Below are 18,989 nucleotides of genomic sequence, written 5' to 3' on the forward strand. Positions count from 1 at the left end.
CCACATGACCCAGAAGCTGTACGCTGGCTCCCTCGGCCAATAAAGCGAGATGAGTGCCGCAACTCCAGAGTCGGTCACGACTGGACCTAATGGTCAGGGGTCCCTTTACTTTACTTATATTGCTTTTCAGCTCCTTGGTGAGAGAAGGAGAAGCCCATGTTGGAGAATGTCCTAGGCGAGAGTTAGGAGGCAAGGCAGCCCAGGTGAGAGATGAGCTGTTGTCAGTTATTTGTATTCATGCACTGTCTTGGCATGGACTGAAGATGTCAGCTCATTTTCTATTGCTGTTATGCTGATTGAGATTAGGGCACTTGTACTCTGCTGTTTTACTGCATTACTTTAATAGACTTTGATTAATTTAATTGGCTTAAACTGCAACGTATTTTTATATTAATGTATTTTTCTGTTGCTGCTATTTAAGCGATAGGGATTAGTTAGTGAAAGGTTTGCTAAATGTGTTGATTATTCTCATTTATGGGAGGAATTGTGTTTGATGTTTAGGGGAATTTAAGTGATGGAATGCTACTTTTGTTAACCAGCTAATATGAATCAATTTTTTTAAGGAAATTAATAATAATAATATTTTTTAAAATTTATATCCTGCCCATCTTGCTGGGTTTCCCAGCCACTCTGGGTGGCTTGCAACATGTATGAAAACACAACAAAGCATCAAACATTTAAAAAAACCAAAATATCCTGTACGAGCAACGAACAAACCAATAAATCAATAGACACCAGTAATGACAACAACCACAACAACCACAACCAGTTTACAGTTATACCCAAATTAAAATAATCGCCAACCCCAACTAAACATTAATGAATGGAGGGGAGAGAGACTTTCTGCAGGCAATGGCTTTTCCACCTGTCTTGCTCCAACCCCCAACCCCGGGACCCTTTCCCAGACCATGACTTTGAGAACAGCAGAAATAGCTGGGAAGAGAGGAATTCAGGGATAGTTTTAAATAATTTTATAAGTTGTGCATCCTTGTTTCACAATATTCCTAAAGAACATGAAGTACTGGAAAATTGTGGGGGGGGGGGTTTGCAGGGAGAATCCTATTACATGGAGGGCAGGTAGTTTTTGTTTTTCATGTACAGTAAAACCTTCTAGTCTCAGGGAAATATATTTGCAGCCCAGTTAGCTGCTGGAGAGTTTTGAGGGCATATATTCATTTTGACATTTCTCTCCCCCCCCCCCCCGCAATTTTTACTTTTTTTATGTGGCATATTAAGTGTATGCTTTTTATGTAATTAATAATAATAATAAATAATAATAATAAATTTCATTATTTATACCCCGCCCATCTGGCTGGGTTTCCCCAGTCACTCTGAAGTGTTACATCGCCACAGCCTTCCATCAGGCTACAGGAGAAGGGTCCACAGTTCCTCTGTTGAAAGGGTAGCAACATTTGACTGCTCTCCTTGAAATCTTTCCATTTCAGCTAGTCATTTTAAAAACACTGTAATCAAGGAACAGTGTTTGGCTTTTATTTTCTTCCCCCAACCCTCTTCCCTCCCAATACCCTTTTCCTTTTGTGTTGCATCTTAGATTGTAAACTTGAGGGCTCGGAATAACTTCTGATGCTTGTAAGCTACTCTGACAGCTTTCTTTGACCAAGGAGTAAGATAAAAATGCTTCACATAAATAAATTCAGTTTTATTGCACGCTTATATGGTCTGCAGACCAACTAAATAAATAAATTTTAACTCCTTTGCAGTGTAATCCTATACCTGACCCCTCAGATGCTAGTCACATTGTTTAAAATGGGACTTACTCCTAGATAAGTGTGTATAGGATTGCAGGCTGGTGTCAAAATGACACACAGGTGGACAAGACTCACTTGGGCACTGACCTCCAAGGAGATTTTCACCTGTTTAAACAACAGCCTAATCCATTATACAAATTACGACTTTAGATTTTTCATAGTCTAGTTGCAACAAAACACATTTTCACTTAACAGTTACATATTTACAGGCAATTACACAAATACGACGCAAAACACAACCCTAAATTATTACTAGACTTGAACTATTTTCGGATTTTAAAGCCTAGGGCCACAATTTTGAAATTCAGTTACCCAATAAGGCTTACCCTTTTACAACTTATTAGACTACAGAACACTATTTTGGCTCAGCCTCCACAAACACACAGGAAATTGGAATCTAAGGTTGGTGCTTTAACAGACATGCCCCGGGATCAGAAATGATGTTGTGTAATGTCACAAGTTGCGGTTCCTTACAACCTATCCTCCAGGCATTCACATTTTTTCTTGGTCTTTCAGGCAATTCTCCAGATGATGAGGACGGTTCTGTATTGCTGTATGAAACACCTGAGCCGTAGTGTGCTGCATGGGGAATCTTTGGGAAACTTGACCCATGTCTGTTTAGAACTTTAGGCTTATAATGGTGGAACCATGTTTTTGCTACTTGCCACAACTATAGGAGCACTCCCGTGTTCCTAAAACAGCCTTGTTATTCTCATTTCATTGACATAACTTTGTCAACAGAATGCCATCCTCGCTAAACAATGCTGGATTCCCTCCTGACCAGCCTACATCTTCCTCCATCAAACAAACAAACAAACAAACAAACAAACAAACAAACCCAACAATCTGTTTCTCTTGCATTCACTGTGCCTGCAGAGGATCCTGAACCAGGTGGAAGCTCTACCTACATGTAGGTAGGTACCAAGCTCTGGCCATAGGAGGAAGCTATAGGGACCCCAGGCAAGACAGTCATCTCTTAACAACAGTACATCAGAGCGTGTGAATTAGTACTGTCTTACTGGTACCAAAGGCTCCAGCTCAGATCTTCTCACTCATCTGACCATCACATAGATTTTGGTGTTATGATAACCATTTGCTTCATTTTTGCCTTACTCTTCAGTTTGACACAAGGTGGACCTGATACTATGGCACTTGTATTACTTCCCATTACATCACACACCTCACTCGCTCACCTTGTTGTGGTGAATGGGCTTGCACGTTCCTATGACCCTTGTGAGCAAAGCCATCGGGAGTATCGTACTCCCAGCAGGGTCACCCAAGGCAGTAAGGTCAAAGGGGAGGAGCTAGACAAAGAATGATCCAAGAAGTCCTCAACAGCAGAATAGGCGGGGGATTGGCAGAAATGACTGGCAGAATCCGGGACCAGGGAGAAGAGGCGGTGGAAGAAGATTGGAAGAAATTTAAAGACTATCTACAGAAATATTGCAAAATTAATGAATGTTAGAATGATGTTGGATAGAAATTAAGTGGTTTCCAGCTGTAATGCTTTAAGAATATGGAAAAAGGGTATAAATAGGTAAAAAAAGTTAATAAGAATATGCAAAAATGAATTGATAATGGATGAAAAGACTGAGTTATAAAATGTCAAGTTATAGAGATAAGATGAATGAAAGAGGGTAAGGATTTGCTGATTTGATTATTTAAATGGGAATACAAGAAGGGGAGGTGTGAGGAAGTCAAAGAAACAAGCAAATGAGTTTTAAAATTATGAAAAAGAATTGTTTTTAATCTTTTGTATCTTTTTGTGTGTGTGTGTTTACTCTTTTTTTTCTTGTTTTTTTATTATGTGTTTTTGTATATCTGTTTTTTGTAAAATCTTAATAAATATTTCTTTTTAAAAAAAACAGCAGAATAGGCGGAAGATAACAACTGGCAAGTTACAACAGCTCTGAAGGTGGATGGAGGCAGCAGCAGATAAGAATGTACCAGTCATCATGATACTCATGCCATCGGAATAGAGCCTTACTGTGAAGACTGTGCATTGGTCAGCGTGCACTGATCTACACACATAAAACAAATCCACGTGCAGGCATCTTCCAAAAACCCATCCCAAACCCAAAAAAGTCTCATGGCGATCGGCAAATAGTAACGGGGGCAGGACCGTGAAATCTGGAAGCCCCTAGTCCTAAACCAGCACATGGCCGCTGGATACAGATTCAGTCGTTCTGACTCAAGGAATGAGGCAGTTGAGCAGCTTGGCAGCTGTATCCATGACTGAACAGTCCTATTTAGGATCCACTCTGCTCACCCCGTAAAGGAGGAGAGGCTAGAAAAGGTGCCCTAGGAAGGCACGTCACCGTGATCAACTCCCACCCAGAAACCTATGACCCCACTGCGGAAGGGCATGTGAATTCAGAATTGGATTCCACAGTCACTTACGGACTCACTGTTAAGATTATGTTCACGGAAGACAATCTTACTCAGCTATGAGTGATTGCCAAAGAAGACAACAACATCCACATATTTGCTTATTTACAAGCCACAGCACCCAGGCAGAGAGTAAGGGGACTGATAAGGCATATCAAGCAGATAAAACTTCACAACTAAAGGTCAACACTGCCCATTTCACTACCACATCATGCTGCTCACAGCTGATGGGGAGGGTAGGAATATGCCTGCCATTAATACCTGGAGTGCACACTCAATAGTGATTGTTTACCCTCACAGTACAGTGGTACCTCGGGTTACAGACGCTTCAGGTTACAGACTCCGCTAACCCAGAAATAGTACCTCAGGTTAAGAACTTTGCTTCAGGATGAGAACAGAAATCACACGGCGGTGGTGCGGCAGCAGCGGGAGACCCCAATAGCTAAAGTGGTACCTCAGGTTAAGAACAGTTTCAGGTTAAGAACGGACCTCCAGAACGAATTAAGTTCTTAACCCGAGGTACCACTGTACTAACGAAGCCCTGATATTGGTCGTCTGACCTTCATCCCCTCAAAGGCTAACATTCCGGATTTAAGGGGGGGCTCAAGCCATGAACCATGCACTTGCTCCCTCATTTCCTTGAGTCAATAGCTGAAGACTCAACCCATTACCTTTCCAAATAATCCACCAATGTCGCTTTGAGTTCAAGCTACAGTTCATCGGCAGTGATACAGACAGTAGGCACAAAAGAACAGACATTTTATTTTTATCAGAACTTAGTCTTTGTGACAAATACAACCATGTGTCAATGTTACTTCCAATGTCTAATGAATTACTACAGGCAGACGGCAGGCACATTTTGTCACCGACTTAACAGCTGTTTTTAAGCGACAGCAAAGGCTATATAACTGCTAACTTTCTAAAGATGTGGAAGGCTAGCACGATGGCAGGCAGAGAAATAGCACTGTTACCTTGTCAACTTTAGCAACTTCTGTGAAGGATCTCTATTAACACCAAGGGCCATGATGTTGCAGAAATGAACGCACTTTGTGAATGCTTCCCAGCTGCCCTTCTGTACCTCTGTACATCAGTCAGGTTAGAACTCCCAGCGGGTTTGCACAGTACTGCTATGCTGAAGCCATAAGGTAACCTATTTAACAGGGGCATAGACCCTGTCAAAGGAACCAAGCAGCTCTGAGGTCTCCCTCCTTCAAATTACTGTTGCCAGAGATCTGTTCTTGAAAAGGGGAAAGGGGGGGAAGCTGCAAAGCACAGATTCACCCCCTCCTTTCCTTCCTAGCTGTGTTTTATAGGCAGCAAATGATCCCTCCTAGCTCAGATTTGCTTCCCCTGCCTACCAGCTCCATTTTATTTAGACTCCTACAAGAACAGGAAATGCCTCTCTCATCCTTAAGCTAAATATAACACTCCATAAAAACAGATTATAAACTTTTTTTTTAGAAAAAGGGTATCATAAACCAAAGAACCAGCAACCATTTCAGACATTTATGGAAGCACTAGCCAGGAGTCCAAGAACTGCACAACTTGTTCTGCATGCCCAAGGGAGCTATGAGCTTATATTTCCTCAAAACCGTAGCCCAACAAAGTCACATATCAAGTCACTACTTATTACTAAGCATTTATTAAGCTGTATCCCAACCGGCACCAGCCTAGTTTCTCAGCATTAACTGCAAAATAACAATAGTTGGCTATGGGTATTTCTAGCCGACTTTGCAGATGAATAGGTATGGCCCAGATTGGTCTAGAAGGGAAGTGATTTTCTGTTGTCAAATATACAACAAGCTCCCCAGCTCAGATCACCTCTCTTTCTTAATGTGACATGGAGACACAAGCTTTTTCTCACACATGCCTGAATGTGGAAACTCATGGGCAGTTGACATTCATAGTTTCTACCACATCTGCACTGGCCAAGATTCAAATAGGATAAAAGTTAATTTGACGTAGTAAATAATTTTAGCTTTTTAAGTAATTTCAAAATGCACTGTTATTTAACAAAAAAATGTGAATGATATCCCAGTGCCTTTGTGCTCATTCACCACAATATTGGAAGTCAAGAGCAGACTTATTTCTTGGAAGTAACTGAGCAGAATACTGTCTGCGTATTTTCATCTTGAATGCCCATCAGTAAGAGAAGAGAGACTTCTTCCTTTAAAAAGAATCTAACATTCAGGGAACAGCCTGGAATATCCCTGAGGAGTTAAGTCCCTGCACTGCAAAATAAAAATAAAACCACCCATTGCTCTCATTGCTACAATCCTACTACTGTACAGCACTTCCAAATGAAGAGACTAGGTAAAGACCACAATTCAAAGCTGCATGCATTTCAGCAATTTAATGCTAGAGGTAGCTTAACCAGCGATTTTCCTACTCTTTCTCCAACTTTTCAGTATCATGTTATCAATGCACTTCAAAAACATCCTTTGTTACATTCGCCATTGCCTTCTTTTAGCTCTTTTCCTGCCGATCAGGGTTCCGCCCGCCCCCCAGCAAGATCACTATGTTGTATCTGTCGTATCTGGATGCCGTCATCGCGTGCTAAAATCTGCCAGTATGCTGCAATATCGGTTTTCAAGAAGATGCAGCCTCGTGAGTATGCAGGATTTGTCCTTCGTCTGTTCTTGATACATAATTGTGCAATTAAGGCTGCATTGCTATGGCAATATCACCATCACGTCACATCGTCTGTCAAATTTATATATTCATTGATGCCGCATCAGTCACAAAGGTTTAAGAACTCCCAGCTCTGATGTCTTTTGTAGTCATTCATAACGTTGGACTGACAGTATAATTTCTAACAGGTAACAGACATTTGCCAGGTAATAATTTAACTTCTAGGGCACTATGCTAAGGTACCGGTAACTATGGCTCCCTACATACTGATACCCTAAAATAAACTGAAGGTAGTCAAGGCCTACTTATGCAAGCCCACAGCAAGAATCACAGACTTACAGTACCATATACCCTATGAATTGTGAATATCTAGGACACGGGCATTTTAATGCACCTCTATTTCCCACAAGATACAAACTGGCCATAGTTATAAGAAGGCTTCTGTTTAGCAATGCCAAATGGCAGTGATAGCAGAGGTAACTGTTGGTTCAAGGAAAAAATAGGTACTGTGTATAGAAAGGAAAATTCCCTGGATGCCATGGAATTATTATTATTGGCAACCCTGTATAAGGATTTTTAAAAAATGTTTCTTATTATATATTTTTATATGCTGGAAGCTGCCCAGAGTAGCTGGGGCAACCCAATCAGGTGGGCAGGGTACAAATAATAAAATTATTATTAAAAATGGTTAAGATCCAAGTAGGGGCAAATACTCTTTGGTGAGAGAACCTCCCAGCAGAGATTTAAAATCACAAAATATTCAGCAAAGGAAAGCATGGAAATATAGGCTGTTAGACCTTTAAAATATGCCCTTCTGAGCTCCAAATCTTTCCTCAGGATAGGAAAAGACCACACAATTAGACAAAGGTCAAATATTTAGGAGTGTGGATAATGCCCAAGCATACTAATGCTTTTAAGGACAATAATGAAAAAGTATGGAAAGAGATTCAGAGAAACACTTCCAACACTTCCAAGTTGGGGAAGGATGAATTTGGGAAGAATATCAGCCATAAAGATGAATGTGCTACCAAAAATATTATTTTTATTTCAAAGAAGTCCAATGATCGGCAACACAGGATGCTTCAAGGAATGGCAAAGAGATATTATGAGATTTATCTGGCAGGGAAAGAAACCAGGAATAAAATATAAATTACTAGTGGATTTGAAGGAAAGAGGTGGCTTCTCCCTGCCAGACTTAAGATTATATTATGAGGCATCCTGTCTTTGCTGGTTAAAGGAATGGTTGACATTGAATAATACACAGGTTTTGATTTTAGAAGGACTTTTAAAAGCTAAGATACACAAAAGTTTTACAAATCATACTATTAAGAGAAATTTGTACAAGGTATGGGAGAAAAACAAAAATTTGTTAGAAAGAAATACACCATGGTGGCTTTCCCCACTCGAAGCGATATCAATGAAAAATGGGAATGTGGGGGGTGGGGGGACTGGGCGACATACAGGGATTTATCAACAGAAAAGTACTGGGAAATAGCATTAAAGAGGTTTGAAGAATTAGATTGACAAGTAATTGATTGTTTACAATATTTTCAACTCAATGAAGTTTTCAAGGCGGATAAAAGGATTTGTTTTTTTAATCAAACCTCGCAAACTGAAAGAGAGTTACTAAGGAATAATGATTAAAAAAATTCCAAAATGTACAAACTATTATTAGAATAGGAGACAAAAGACGAGCAGGTGAAATTGGTCATGATTCACTGGGCTAGAGATATATGTCATAATATTGATATGGCTACATGGGAGAAGTTATGGAATGTAGATCTGAAGTTTACACTAAAAGAAAACTACATGATAATGATGTAGAATCTTTATTTGCTTAAGCCACTAGCCATAGCAATAGAATGAAATAAAATATACTGAAAATAGAGGTAAAAACTTAACTATCCAGAATACATTTTGGAAGTTTACATCAATAATCAAATAACAGATGATAATGATGTGTAGATGGTATTTAACTCCTAGCAGATTGGCAAAAATGTATAAATCAAAATCAAACACATGATGGCAATATAAAGAAAAAGAAGTTATTTTTTACCATATGTGGTGGTCTTGTAAGAGAGTAAAGGTTTTCTGGGAGATGATCTCTAACGAATTGAAGAAAATGTTTAAGATAACTGTTAATAAAAAAACTAGCTTTTCTTCTAGGGATTGTAGTTACTGAGATTCCAAAAAATTTGGAAATACTGAGATTTCCAAAAAATAAATAAAAAAATTCTGCTTCTTCATGCCCAGCCCTGCAGCTCCGTCAGAGAAAGAGAGAGGAGGGTGGGTGGCAAGGCTGCTGCCCACTCTCCTGGACTGTGGCGCCTGAGTGCATCCCCTGTCCCTTCTTGCAAAGCGAGCCGCAGGGGGCTCCCTCCGCACCCCACACCCCTTGGTGGCACGCAGCATGTGGCGTTTCCTTACACTCTGCCACTGGGGAGTGATAGGCAACATTATGGCGTAGACTTCATGTCGTGGGTTTTAAAACATACACACAAAGAAGTCCCCTTTTCAGAATTTATTAAAATAGTCCAGGGTGCCTTGGGCTACGAGCTGAAAACTGATGGCTTACCTGTTGTGAAGGTGCCTTAATTATTATTTCCTTGCCTTTTGAGTCAGCAACTAAGCGAGTCCCATAGTTTGATAGGCATTTTGCATTACTGAACTTTTAGTAGAAGCCCCACTGTAAAAGTCCTTCGTTCCCCCACCCTACTTTTAACTTCTACGGTTCCATTATGTGCACAATTGGAGTAGGTCCCTTTGAAGTCAGTAGACCTCTCTTGTGAGCAAGCATGCATAGGATCAGGTCGTTCGTCTGGTTTTCTTACTGACGTGATGTGATAACCAAGCCTATGCATATTCACTTGCCCAGTGAAATATACAAAAAATGCCTTATATTAAATTGCTGCCATTGTGCTTATCTCTCTGCTTTAGTGCCCACTACCTATGGGAAGCGGGTGGTGTTGTGGTCTAAACCACACAGCCTAGGGCTTGCCGATCAGAAGGTCGGCGGTTCAAATCCCCGCAACAGGGTGAGCTCCTGTTGTTCGGTCCCTGCTCCTGCCAACCTAGCAGTTCAAAAGCATGTCAAAGTGCAAGCAGATAAATAGGTACCGCTCCGGCGGGAAGATAAATGGCGTTTCTGTGCGCTGCACTGGTTCGCCAGAAGCGGCTTAGTCATGCTGGCCACATGACCCGGAAGCTGTCTGAGGACAAATGCTGGCTCCCTCGGCCAGTAAAGCGAGATGAACACCACAACCCCAGAGTCGTCCGTGACTGGACTTAACAGTCAGAGGTCCCTTTACCTTTACCTATAAGACACATTAGTTGCTTTCGTCCCTCTCTGCTGACCAGTTTGGGAGGTTGATGCTAGAATTCTTGATCTGTAATAGATGTACATTCGTACTTTTAGATGCAGGCCATTTCAGTATATGGTTCATAGTAACCTGTAGGCAACTGGTCCCTTGAGCTACCATTTAGATTCTGACTCCATCCCAGTCACTGATTCCTGTCAGTAGACCTTTAGGTTCTCGTGAAAAGCAGCTCATACAAGCCTAAAGACTGCTCAACCCAGTGCAGAACTATTAATAATAAAAAATATCTACATGGTTTTCCAAAGAACATCCTAACATTTCAAAGGTATCAATCAATATATCTATAAGGTGTTGTTCTTACCTGTACCAAATTCCATCCTATTAGGGATTCAGCAATGATGGATGTTACGGTTGTACATACTCCACCAAAAACCATTAGGTGTGTAGGTCCATATTTTATTGCATCGTAGAAGGCTTTAAGTCCCTTTGCATTGTCACACTGAAGGGGGGAAACAAAAATAGCTTGATCACTAAATGCAATTTAGTATTGGCAACATTAATATTTGATCAAAGTTAAGTATTTAGCATAACAAACCACAAAGATGCAGCACAATACTCAACAAACAACAAACTTTAAAGTGTTCCTATTGGTCACTTTGAAAGCTACTGATGCAAATGGCTGTAGCTTGCCCTTCCACGTACTAAAACTGAAATCTCAACTTCACGACTAAAGGTCAACACTGCCCATTTCACTACCACATCATACCTTGGGGGGTACTGTTTTTATTTGTTACTAGTTTCGCATTTTTTTGTTACTAGTTATGCATTTTTGTATTTTTATATTGTAAACTACCCTGCGATCCTCGGATTAAGGGTGTCATAGGAATTTGATGAGTAAATAAATTAAACAAAGGAACAGGCAGAGAATAGGCACGTAAAAAGCCAAGTTCTATACGATCAATTTAATTGTGTAACCAGAATCCATCAAAATAAACCACACCCACACCCCCAAGTTTTCCTCCACTGCTGGTTTCCATAGCATTTCAATGCTGCTTCAGGCTGAAGGACACTCTCTTCAGACTTTTGCTGTAACAGTTCTTATGTCATATCTGTAGCTGGGTGAGGTGTTTGGGCATAAAATGCAAAATAATGCCCCAGGCGCCTTTGGGGCATCATCTCACTATCAACGGAGAAGAATGACCAAACTGCAAGTGGACAGAGACACGGGAGCCATCACCAATATGGCCACAACTCCTTCCTGCACAGACTTTACCTTCGTCCATAGCCCAAACAAGGAGAAGAAAAGCGCAACCCTCTGCCCTCAAAACCCTTAACCCAAACGTTACAGCTGAGCTACATCTCAGGCAAAAGATCTTGAAGTTAGGAAGCTGCAGGTAGCTCGCTGAAAATTTAAAATGTCATCATTTTAACAGAATACAGAAAACTTTCTTTAGGCCAGGTGCAAATAGGATTCCAAAAAGACTGTACTCCTTTACAGTGCAGACTGCACTAATTTCAGCATTGACAAAGTTAAGCACCATTATTCTGGTTCTGATATGAGCTCAGGACAATTTATATCCACCTGACAGTGTCAGAAGCTGACAGATCTGGTGCAGCCACTCATTGAAAAATGCACTTAATGCAGAAGGATTATCCAACCATGCTTTAATGACTGCAAGAGCCACTACTTCGTGTTCTGTGCTACCAATATATGAGTTTCTTCACACATTGCTTCTCCTGAATCATATTCCAGAGATTTAAGCACACACTTAAAACATAAAGATGATCAACAAGTGCTGGAAAACAATGCAACTCATTCATGCACATACATCAGAGAGCTAAGACTAGCTGCAGCTCTCTTTTGTGTGTCAGCTCAGCAATAAATCTGTAATGTGTGGAATAGCCCCACGTGGAATGAAAAATTAAATATACACAACCTAAAACAGTTGTAGTCGTAGCAATGCTCGCATCCATGTAGCTCAATGTTGCATAAACACAAGGGGATGCAAAACAGGGGTACCTTGGTTTACAACCATAAACTGTTCCAGAGGTCTGTTTGTAAACCAAAACAGGTTGTAACCCAAGGCATGCTTTCGCCAATGGGGCCTCCCAAAAAAAATTGTTCGTAATCCAAAAAAAATGGGTTGTAATCCCAAAAAAGGTTGCAGACATGGGACACGCAATTCCGGGTTTGACGTGTTTGTAATCCAAAATGTATGCAAACCAAGAAGTATGCAAACCAAGATACCACTGTACAGTGGTACCTCTGGTTGCAAACAGGATCCATTCCGGAGCCCCGCTCGCATCATGAGCAGAACGCAACCCGCGTCTGCGTGTGCCGCGATTTGCAGCTTCTGCGCACGCGCATGATGTCATCCTAAGCATCTGCGCATTTGCGCGAGTGGCAAAACCAGGAAGTAACCTGTCGCTGCAGGACGCAACCTGAAAAGACATAACCTGAACCGAACATAACAAGAGGTATGACTGTATTACATTTTCAAAGTGTATGTGAAGAAGTTTGTAAACAAGTGTTTCCATACAGTTTCCAAAACTTGTTGCAGAATTTGCAATTCTGTATACACTTCCATGAAAGAAAGCTCCACTTATCACAGTATGTTACTGAAACAGTGCACTAAACTGTTCCATGCTTTCAGCTGCATGCTTAAATGTTTTCTGACAATTTAGTTTTAGTTTAGCTTTTGACCGGCACTATGTTATGGTCACCACCCTGATCACCAGGGAAAGATCTCCAGGGCACCATGATGTCCACAGGCACCATGTTGGCGACCCCTGCATTTGGTCCTGGGTGAAAGGATAGGATATATATGTAATAAATTGAGACATACGCTCTTATGAATATTCAATATATGAAGGATCTATGCCCCATTACATATCCAATATTGTCAGCTCTGGGTGCAGCTCTTTGGATGTCTCGCATGTGGAGGTTGTCCAAAGCTTGGTTACCTGCAACCCTTTCAACGGTAAATGCTGAGGAATGACTCTGTATCCAAAGTCTGCATTCTGCTTCACCATATTAGCAGCATAATCCAGGCCTCTCCATCCAGACTTTGGGAGTCTCCCTAGGCCAGGGGTAGGCAACCTAAGGCCCAGGGGCCGGATGCGGCCCAATCGCCTTCTCAGTCCGGCTCACGGACGGTCCAGGAATCAGTGTCTTTTTACATGAGTAGAATGTGTCCTTTTATTTAAAATGCATCTCTGGGTTATTTGTGGGGCATAGGAATTCGTTCATTTTCCCCCCAAAAAATATAGTCCGGCCCACCACATGGTCTGAGGGTCAGTGGACTGGCCCATGACTGAAAACGGTTGCTGACCCCTACCCTAGGCCATGCCTCTCCACAGGCCAAACCCCTCCTTTTTTATTTCCGATATATAACAACAATTACACAAAAAAAGGAAAAAGGATACAAAAACAAAATCCCAACTTACACCTCCCCACTCCAGGAAGGGTCGGTCTGTTCAAGTTTGCCAAAGTTCAAAACTAAATGGGATATCAGCTCTGCCCAAGGAATGACAGATTAACAGCAATAACCGGGGGAAATGAAAACATAACATCTTACAAGGACGGGGAAAAAACACCACCGACATAATTAATTGCCACACACAGGAACAAGGATATAGCTCGAGTTCCTCACTTGTGGTTTTAATGTGTCAACACAAACAAAAGATATTAATATAGCAGTTGTTGTATAAGGGATTATTATGATGACCGGAATGTAATGGAAATTAATAAGATTTTGTAAAGCAGAAATAAAGAAAATAATCAAATCAGGTGGTTGCCATTCTTCAGGGTTATCAGTATTTTATAAAAGGATGCTCTATTTCAACAAAATAATCTACAGCGTTTGTATTATTCAATGCATGCAATCTCTTTGTTAATTTTCTGATACAGCGATGGACCACACATGTTCCAACCCCTTCCGAGATTCTGTGCCATTGGTAGGCGTGCTGCTACTAAAATAAAAGCAATCAATTCTTTATAACAAAGGTAGAAATTTTCCTTCTTTAAAAATCCAAACTTGGGGTACATTCCACATGTTGACCAGTAATATAGCTTATTCCTGTAAATATCCTCTGACACAAGGGCTTTATATGCACAAGACATCCACCACACGCAGATATACTATGGCAGTCTCTACAGCACAATAGTGGGGTGGTTTTCTTAATACGGCTACTTAATATGGAGGATTCCCTGGAAATGACCCTGATGTTGGGAAAGCTTGAGGGCACAAGGAGAAGGGGCCAGCAGAGGACAAGATGGTTGGACAGTGTTCTCGAAGCTACCAGCATGAGTTTGACCAAACTGTGGGAGGCAGTGGAAGACAGGAGTGCCTGGCATGCTCTGGTCCATGGGGTCACGAAGAGTCGGACACGACTAAACAACAACAACAAATATGGAGGATGGAGAACAGGTGGTGTAGAAGAAACAGCTGGCTTTAGCACGGCTGGAATGTAATCTACTTTACAAATGTGAGAGACACACTTAGTGTTCTGCTCACTTTTCACCCACCACAGGCACACAGATCGTGGAAGGTTAAAGAGGTGACTCTCTCCTTAACCAGAGCCCAAAACAAGTATCAAATAAACCAAACATCATCCTCCAGCTCATCCAAAATATTCCTTACCACTCTATATTATTTGGTAACATAGTGAATAAGTAACAAAAAAATTAATTTAATGTGCTTAATTAAATCAGTCATCTCACTTTAGTAGTCCAATCTCCATTAGTTTTAGGTTGTCCTGGTGCAAGAGGACAGGATTCTTGCGCCTTTAACATCTGTGCAGATGAGGGGATTTCAGAAAGTGCAGCTAGCATGTCAAGCTATAACTGCTGAAATTCTCTCTTCTGTACAACTATTAAATGCGCAGGAACCCTGTCCTCTTTTTCAGGCCAGCCTAATTACAACCTGCAATGTCAAAAGGAACCACATTGTTGTGATTCACAAAATAATATGTTCAGATTTGTCTCTGTCTCTCTCCCCACCCCCACCCCCCACAGACCATTTACCTCAGGAGAGGCCAGCTGGCCAGGGAGATCAGATGTTTCATATTCAGCAATTACACTAATGCTCTTGCTTAAGCCATATCCATTCACAGAAAAGAGGACAACGTGAATATGTCAGATTATTCAGATTAAATAGGCAAATAAGTAGGGACTTCTCTTTGAATTTAAAACAGTGCTATTTCCCACATTAGATACTGTGACAACCATATTAACAAGTTCAAAGCAGACACATTGGCAAGGGAAAAGTGTTTTCCCTGTATCTCTTGTGAAAGTGTTTGAAGTAAATTAACACATATTTGCATCTTACCATTCTTAATTAAGCCAGTGCTTCAACTATCTTTACCAACACCTTAGGGGTGGTCTCTACATCAGCACAGCAGTATTTCTCCCCAAGACAACTAAAGTGGGGGGAAACAACTCACTCAACTCCTCATACTTTAATAGACTGGTGCAGATGCAATAGAAATAATTCCTTAACCATGGTTAAGGAATCAGAAATACTAGGGAGGATTGCAAGCTCCATTCACCTGCCCCATCCTAAAGAAATTGTGCCGCCAGCCTTAGCCGCGTTTAAGAGGATTGTGTCAACAGTAAAATTAGTGCTGTGTAGTGTTCATTCTTAACTATGCTTAACTAGGATTAAGAGGGCTGTGTCAACCCTTGGTTAGTACTATGTAGACTTCACTCTTAACTATGTTTTAACCAGCATCAAGTCTTACTTTCAAAGTAACCCTGGTTAGCATTTACCAAGCTTGATGTCAAAGCTAACATAAACCTGCGGCTGGAGGGAGGGGATGATACATGAAAGACAGGAGACAAACTGGGAAAATCGTTGAGTTCACCATGCTTGTTCCCAGTCCCTTTACCTGTGGTTTTAAGATGAACCATGTTAAATCTGCACTGGCCATATGACAATTCATTTACTCCAAAACAGGACAGGAACTACTCTTCCTTCTTCCAATACAACATTCCTAGCTATGTCCACTCCAGAAGCAGCCTAGTTCCTGGACATGAGGTCACATTACATTTTAGAATACAGTTCTGCCGATGTGCTGTTTCAGACTGTAGCAAGAAATTGTTGGCAGTGGAACCCAATACAGTGGTACCTCTGGATACGAATGGGATCCGTTCCGGAGCCCCATTCGCATCCTGAAGTAAACATAAGATGTGACTGCGCGTGCCGGCTTTCACCGCTTCTGCGCATGATGTCATTTTGAGCGTCTGCGCATGCACGAGCGGCGAAACCCAGAAGTAACACACTCCGTTACTTCCGGGTCACCACAGAGCGCAACCTGAAAATATTCATCCCGAAGCTACTTCAACCCGAGGTATGACTGTAATATAATGGGGCTCACCTGCAAAGATACTTACTTAGATATGGCCTCATTATTATTTAAGTCACAAAACAATGCCTCTCTGTCAGAGGCAAATTGGGGTGGGGTGGGGACATATTTCTCAAAAACAAAGAGCAAGAATCCGCAGCTCTTATCATTTCACCAAGGCCCCTTGCTGTCCCATAAACTTTCAGGACATAAGACAGAGGACATACCTAAGGGCTGCCAATCACTGTTAAATGCAAGCCTTAAAAGTCTGCCTCTGCACCTTGATATCTGTGCCGTTTCTTAGCTTTGCAGATTAATTGCTCAAATGAAAAATAGGAATATCTGTTTCTCATTTAGATATTGTTCTTCCCTGGATTTCTACAACTCCCAGCTCAACACTTTCTTTTTCCCCCAAACCTAATTCTAAATTTCAATCTCTACCTTCAGTCTCACAGTAATGATAATGGGACTACTGATTGCTATCACTGAGCGCCGGGAACCCTCAAAAGGAAAATATTTGGCCTCTGTGAATAGTGGATCTTGATAAGGATTGTTGAAAGCAAATAAGTGTCTTCTTGTTCCGTTACCTATTTTAGTGACAATAACTATTTAATTGTCAACGAGAGACACCATAAACATAAGAAACTACTGAAGTGAACAAATATAGTCTGCCTGTGGGGTTTTGCCATAGAAGTGTTCTAATATGTACAAATCATTGGTGGAGGAGATGGCCCAAAACAGAGGCTCTTAATTAAGTCCTCAAAGCAGGGTTGGTCAAACGGCCAACCCACAACCCAGTGGCCCTACAAAATCTATGTTTTCACACTCAACCAACAACAACAACAACTCCAAAACACCTTGTCTACTCTGCAACTTAGCTAATATTGTACAATCGGGTGGACACTGTGAGAACATAATCAAGGAGAGATCAAAGCATGAATGAATGAAGCCACTGTAAAAACCATCAAAACTTTACAACCATCCCAAGCACAGGCATCGCCGGCCTAAATAGGGAGCCCCCCGATTGGTGGATGGTGAATCTCTGGCTTGGCAGGTTGTCCCGCCCACCTTTGCAGCTGGCTGTGGGAAATCCCCAGTGACTGGCCACAAAATGAAGAGGCCTTTCTTCTGTGAGGGAGGGGGCCACAACCGCAGCCCAACCTTAGACTGGGTAAGCGGCCATTATAGTCCTGCAGCAAGTAATTTTCAGTACAATTCACATTATGCCTTAGTACCCTACAAAAGGCCCCAAGTTGTTGTTTTAAACATTCTCAAATAGGTTACAGCAATTATTAAGATAGTTGGTCTGTTCTACCAATGTTTGTATGTATTGCTTCTTGCTAAGTTTTTCTTTTGGAGAAAGTCCCCATTTAGAAGCTACTAATTGACTGTTGATTCTGCTTAGCTGAATAAAGCACTACTGGGTCACTGCCACCAAAGCAGAGACATCACCTTGCCAACAAAGTTCTGTATAGTTAAAGCTATGGTTTTCCCAGTAGTGATGTATGGAAGTGAGAGCTGGGCCATAAAGAAGGCTGATTGCTGAAGAATTGATGCTTTTGAATTGTGGTGCTGGAGGAGACTCTTGAGAGTCCCATGGACTGCAAGAAGATCAAACCTATCCATTCTTAAGGAAATCAGCCCTGAGTGCTCACTGGAAGGACAGATCCTGAAGCTGAGGCTCCAATACTTTGGCCACCTCATGAGAAGAGAAGACTCCCTGGAAAAGACCCTGATGTTGGGAAAGATGGAGGGCACAAGGAGAAGGGGACGACAGAGGACGAGATGGTGGGACAGTGTTCTCGAAGCTACCAGCATGAGTTTGACCAAACTGTGGGAGGCAGTGGAAGACAGGAGTGCCTGGTGTGCTCTGGTCCATGGGGTCACGAAGAGTTGGACACGACTAAACAACTAAACAACAACAAAAATTGACTGTTGCCAATTTATGTTTCAGTGAGTGAGTGTGTTTTCGATTTTTTAAATGCCATGGGAGGGGGGCTTTTAACCTCCACCATTATAGTCCTACAGCACATTCTAAATACAACAACCAACGCCCCCAAAAAACAATTCCCCAATTCATTTGAATCCTCACTCTGAGATGAATTCTAATTCTGACAAAGCTCATATTTTTTCCCTTCACATATTGAACAGTGAAGAAAACCACAAGAACCAACATATTTCATTTAATCTGTAAGATATGAATGCTGCTCAGTATGTAAAGCCAGGATGTGTTGGGATCCAGTTTGTGTAATTTTCATCTTGACTGACTGGAATTTGTGATGCTTAATCCATCCAAAAAAAAAAACCAACCCCAAAAAATCTCCTAGAATATGACCATAATCCAAGAACTGTTGCACTACAGTTGCATCCCTAATACGATGTCTGCTTTTGTTTCTATGCTCAGTAATGTGTTTTCAGAGACCTGTTTGTTTTTCCCTGTGGGAGATTCATTTTGTTATTCAATTTTTTTAGGTAAATTTCATTTTAAAGGAATGTATAAAGGAATTCATACTATTGAATGTAATGAGTTAACCACATA

General features: G+C 41.3%; 1 protein-coding gene across 1 annotated transcript in view; it reads right to left on the minus strand.

Moving 5' to 3' along the window:
• The window catches only part of GABBR2 (gamma-aminobutyric acid type B receptor subunit 2), a 291,693-nt gene that overhangs the window by 243,938 nt on the left and 28,766 nt on the right, over positions 1–18,989 (minus strand). Inside the window, exon 2 of the mRNA XM_083624623.1 lies at positions 10,467–10,604. Coding sequence (XP_083480749.1) covers positions 10,467–10,604 — 138 coding nt within the window. The remainder of the gene's footprint in view (positions 1–10,466; positions 10,605–18,989) is intronic.

The sequence above is a fragment of the Podarcis filfolensis genome (genome assembly GCF_964270895.1).
Source record: "Podarcis filfolensis genome assembly, chromosome: 7".
NCBI lineage: Eukaryota > Metazoa > Chordata > Lepidosauria > Squamata > Lacertidae > Podarcis > Podarcis filfolensis.